This window comes from Ochlerotatus camptorhynchus, unplaced genomic scaffold (assembly GCF_037179485.1).
Source record: "Ochlerotatus camptorhynchus isolate MF236.1 unplaced genomic scaffold, CSIRO-AGI_Acam_v1.1 ptg000900l, whole genome shotgun sequence".
NCBI lineage: Eukaryota > Metazoa > Arthropoda > Insecta > Diptera > Culicidae > Ochlerotatus > Ochlerotatus camptorhynchus.
In genome coordinates, this window is record NW_027041352.1 from 14,875 (window position 1) to 20,309 (window position 5,435).

Here is a 5,435-nt window from a genome sequence, read left to right on the forward strand (position 1 = left end):
TGCCAACCAGCTAAACACACGCGCTCACCAGTTGGTGAACAAGTGTAGTGGCCAAACTGATCGTCGCGTTTCCGGCAAAGATTCGCACATCCCGCTCCGTAGTATGATGGATCACACGTAACCCGAAAGGCGTATTGCATGCTCGAGTGTGACGAATTGTTACTGTCCTCCGTCCACTCGGTAGAGACATCCAGAACTCGTTGGTTTGAAAAACGTGATATTAAAATACCTGAAACAGAACAGTGTAAATGCAGAAAATTAATTTTAAATCTTCATGTGTATCTACACCCAACCGGTGGATGTAAGATTCGCTTACAATTATGTGGGATTCATCATCAGAGGATGTAAGTGGAGACCGCATGAACCGAGGATGCGATATACCTAGCTGCGGTCCAATGCAAGGAAATTGGAGACCGAAAAATGTAGAGTGTATTAGTGAGGTAAATTTATTATGTCGAAAAAAAATAGGAAAAAGGTTGCCGACTGGACTCGAACCAAGAACGTTGCGATTATCAGAACTGTGCTTTCTCCACTGCTCTCTCCATGCTTCTGAATAAAGATAGCCTAAAAGCAAACAAGAAGCGTTCCTTTCCTCTCACACTCGACTTCGTATGCTTTTTCTGCTGGAGAGATTCGCGGCAAGGGTGTGCGTCGTTCTACCATGTTATACATAAAAATCAAGGCAAATGCTTGCTTGTGTAGGTGAAAGCACAGACAGAACACGAAATAAAAAAGGTAAAAAACCATTACATCGCCTGTAAGGTCAACATCTAACATTCGCTGCGATGTTCATGAACAGAGGATGATAGGAAATGGAACTAACATTCATTGTAATAGATTTTTGGTTTGCGTGTAGTGCTGCAAATTAACGACCATACACGGTAATATTCACAAAACAGCTTTCATCACTCATTCGAGCTAAAAATAATCTTCACGAGAAATTATGCCAAATGTTAGTGACGAACATGTGCAGTTTTATTATTACCTAAACTTTAAACGGAATTAAATGCACTAAGCAATATAAATCCATGGAGCAATCAAAGTTAACAAGCATCTAGGTCCGTTACTGCATGGGTTGTTAATGTGTTTGTTGAACCAGCCTTGTAAATAAAATAAAACTGCTAAAAACTTTGTAAATAAAAGGAAAAAATTATAATGTGGAAAAGAATACACGAATTACACTTTTTGTTACTACCTAGTTGAATCTTTGTCATTTAACGAAAAACTTAATTATATTTTGACGAAGGTTTATGTGAGAGTCAATTCTTCCAGTGACAAAGTAAAAAAATAATAATGTCAATATCGCGTGAAAATTTCCAATGACAATGACAATTCTCAGCACTGAGTGTGTGTATCTTCGTAATGTTTGTGTCGTGGAAGTAAACGAAAAGAAGACCGCCTGTTTGGCAGCACACTACCGTAAGCGCTAGGCAGGAAATGATGAGCTATTTTTTCTCTCTCCGCCATACAAAATCCTACCACCACACAACCAGAATGTGCCTACAGAAGCTGAGTCTTAATTTCAACTGATTAGGTACGAAAGAGAAGCCTAAATTAAACAAATTCACCATTAATTTCTACTTCTTAATGCTCTGGCACTGCACTACACCAGATACAAGACGAAGATAGAAAAACAGATGATAGAGAGTGAGCATGCGGGGGGTTGTGGTTTAATCAATCGTATTTTGTTTCCTTGTTTCCTTCTCCTTACGGTTGGTTACAAATATTGATTTAACCTAAATATGTTTATATGCGAGGTATAAAAAGCAATAATAAAATGGTGAGAAAATGAAGCAAAGCTATGAAACCAAAGAAAACATACAAAGGAAATACGTTATGGGAATATGAATTACCAATTTTGTATTTCACTCAAATTATTTTTCTCGCACTTCAGCTATTCGGTGAAACCAACCGTCGGCAGAAAGAGCAACAGAAGGGCAGAATAGTGTGGAGTAAGTATACGTATTATGTTGTGCTCAGTACGTAGAAATCCATCAATGGGGGTTTGAAATCGGAGGATGAAACAGTTTTTGGCAACCAGTAGTAAACCATAATTGATGCCTTTCAGAAACGCCACTCACAGCAAGGCCCGTAGGCTAAAAACTTGTTTGCTCGAGTGCAACGTATGTATTCTGCGGCAGGCATGCAATACGGAAGCAGTGACGGAAGGCGACTGAAAGCATGCACACGAATGAACTAAGGAAAACGAACGACGTGACGACTACGACGACGGAAAGAACCACTCTTATCCAGACAAATAAAACACCTGCAGTAGAGCTTATACTTGCATTTCACTATTTATGCCTGAGCGGTTGGAAAACACACACCTTTCTGGGCATACCTTCGATTTCAGTTAAAACTCCTACTTCCTAAAACTTATCGAAATAAACAGGATTATCAAACTAGTCGATCAAATTGGAAAAAAAAATAAAAAAATTATAGAAAGTAGGAAATGCTCTAATGTTGGCATATGGAATTGGGTCCATCGCTAAAAATCTGCTATTTATCAATTTTATCTAGATGCACGCGTCATTGGGACGGTACTAATGTATATTTTTGGTCGCTACTGAAAATTTAGTCGATTGCTGAATTAATATATGGGCCCACATTAGAGGTATTTAGGCCGACATTACATCCATTTCCCCTCAAATATAAAATAATGCTATGCTTAGATTGAATAGATGCCACCTAGTGCAACAGCAAATAATCTGCAAAGTATAACCATCTCAGTTATCAGCCCAATTTGTACCGAAGACTTCAATGATGGTAAGGATATAAACCTGCACGTAAAACAAATGGCATGAACATCAAATGTAAGTGGGGATTCCTGGATTCCATCAGTGGCGCAGTGTCCGTGGCGTGGGATGGGGTGTGATATCATATAAATTATATGGAAGCTATTTCGATTTATAGAGGAAACAGTTAAAAAAAAGCATTCTAAATATACATTCTATCCAGATTTTTTTTTAAATATACATATCATTCCCGGACAACTAACTCTGTGAAGAACTATCAATAAATTAAATGAAAATTGGATGCTGATGGAAACTTTTTGGAGAGGTTGGAAAGAGCTTGAAGAGCAATCATAAAAAAAACCTCCGGAGAAAGTTAGAAGAAGCTGATAGACTCCCAACCCAAGACGGAAGAAACTTTCAGAAAAAAATTAGATAAACTTCCAAAAAAGTCGGCGGACATTTCCGGAGCATGTCAGCAGGACCTCTGGGAGAGCTCGGAAGAAGTTCTAAAGATAAATCGTTAGAATTGGCCAATGTCAGTCAAAAGAAACTTCCAGATCAAATATAGAAAAACAAGTTGCAGGACTCTAAACAAAGAAGTTGCAGGACTCTTCCGGTGGCAATCGTAAACAACTTCCTAATAAAACTGGAACAAGCTTTCGCGGAGATGGAAAAAAGTTGGGGTAAACATTCCAAGAAAACTAGAATAAAGAATAAGGTTCTTTTAGATTGGGTCTATCGCTAAAACTCTGTTATTTATATATTTGGATTTAACATCCAGCGCCGATGGTGCAATGGGTAAGCGTGACTACCTTTCACTCCAAAGGGCCTGGGTTCAATCCCAGTCGGCGCCGTCGGGATTTTCTGAGGCATACAATCTCTGATCACGCCTTCATTTCATTATTGATTTTTCTTCGGCTAAAATCTTCCCATGGGGTGCTTATAATGAAAAATACTAAAACAATGAATTCTAATTCTGCATTTTGATATTAATACACAAAAGTTTCATCGGGGATCTTGAACATCAACAAACATCAAACATCACTAAAATTGATCCCCATTCTGTGCATATGAAAAAGAGTAAAAGTTGACCAATATTTTGTAACATCAAGGTTCTTAGGGGTTTGAACCCTAACCTAAATAAGTGGATTCCAGATGAAGAAGTGTACAACAAGGAAGAATGTTGTATTTTTGCTATGTTTCTAACCATACACTTTGTGGCGCACTTTCTGTCGGATCGATTGAGTGTTTGGTATTTCTCTTCTCCGCTGCTTTACTTTTACGCAAGGTGAAAGGCTAGCAAACTTTGCGTTTGCTTGATTCTAACTTTGAGGATTTCAGAAAATTGACGCATTGAGTGATCAGATGACAGCCCTAGGTGAAACATTACAAAGTCATTACATTACAACTCTGTAATAGAGTCGTACATTTCTCGATTGATGTGTATTCTTGTTGGATTAACAATGCATTAAATAGCACCAGTTGTCAAGATATCACCGAAGCGAAACAGAATTCCTGACGTGCAGGATTCTGAGGGGATATTTCCAGAACCGATTTCTTGCCTACGAGGCGAACATGGGACAAAGATCGATTAGGATCACGGTGGGAGTTTTACAAGGCTCCATCCTTGGTCGAATGCTCTGGAATGGAATATACAACGGCGTGCTGACGCTGAAGCTGACCAAAGGAGTCGAGATCGTTGGCTTTGCGGATGACGTCGTCTTAACTACCATAGGCGAGACTCTGGAAGAGGTGGAAATTTTGGCGACCGAGGTGATCTACACGATTGGAAACTGGGTGCAAGGTGCGAAGCTGCAGATAGCCCAACACAAAAAGGAAGTGCTATTGGTCAGTAACTGCAAAGCGGTGCAGCGGATAGAAATCACCGCAGCGGTACTGAAATACATGGGAATGATGATCGGCGGCCGCCAAAAATTTAAGCGGCCACGTTGAATATGCCTGCGAAAAGATGGCCGTCAACGCGGTAGCTAGATTCATGCCAAGCAACTCTGGACCAAGCAGAGGCGGCTTCTGGCTAGTGTATTCCCGTCGATGCTGAGGTACGGACGAGGGTACGGAGGTACGTCTAGACTCATGGCCATGCGAGTTGTGAGCGCGTACAGAACCATTTCGTCGGAAGCAGTATGTGTTATCCCCGGAATGATCCCTATCGGCATCACTCTGGCGGAGGACAGCGAGTGCTACAAGCGGAAGGGAACCAGATTAATACGGAAAGTGGTGAAAGCGGAATCGATGGCCAAGTGGCAGCAGAAATGGAACACAGCGGAGAATGGTAGATGGACACAAAGGCTAATACCGGTTTTCTCGACCTGGTTGAACAGAAAGCGTGGAGAAGTCCACCTGACGAAATTCATATCTGGTCAGTATTTGCAGCGGTTCGGACAAGCAACGTCACCCCTCTGTCCGGAATGTAGAAATGTGAAGGAAACATCGAAGCACGTGGTCTTCGACTGACCTACATTTATAGCAGTGCGAAAGAGATACCTGCTCTTAACGCGGAAAATGTCGTCGATGAAATGTGTCGAGAGCGAATACCGTCAGCAGGGCAGATACGCAGTCTGAGCTGCAACGTAAGTGGAGAGACGATCAACTAGCTAGTAACGTCAGCTAGCGCTGAGATTATCAGAAGCGCGTGCTTATGCAGACCCTCACATTTTGTCTCCACGTGTTGACAGTCCG

General features: G+C 41.0%; 1 protein-coding gene across 1 annotated transcript; it reads left to right on the forward strand.

Annotated features, from left to right (window-relative positions):
- The first annotated feature begins 4,829 nt into the window (after positions 1-4,829).
- Positions 4,830-5,210, forward strand: LOC135715425 (uncharacterized). The gene has a single exon (XM_065238704.1). It carries the CDS (start codon positions 4,830-4,832, stop codon positions 5,208-5,210), a length of 381 nt encoding a protein of 126 aa, XP_065094776.1.
- Positions 5,211-5,435: the final 225 nt, after the last annotated feature.

Bases quoted from the DNA above. Each gene is read 5' to 3' on its own strand.
- LOC135715425 (XM_065238704.1), top strand. From the start codon at position 4,830: ATGGCCATGCGAGTTGTGAGCGCGTACAGAACCATTTCGTCGGAAGCA.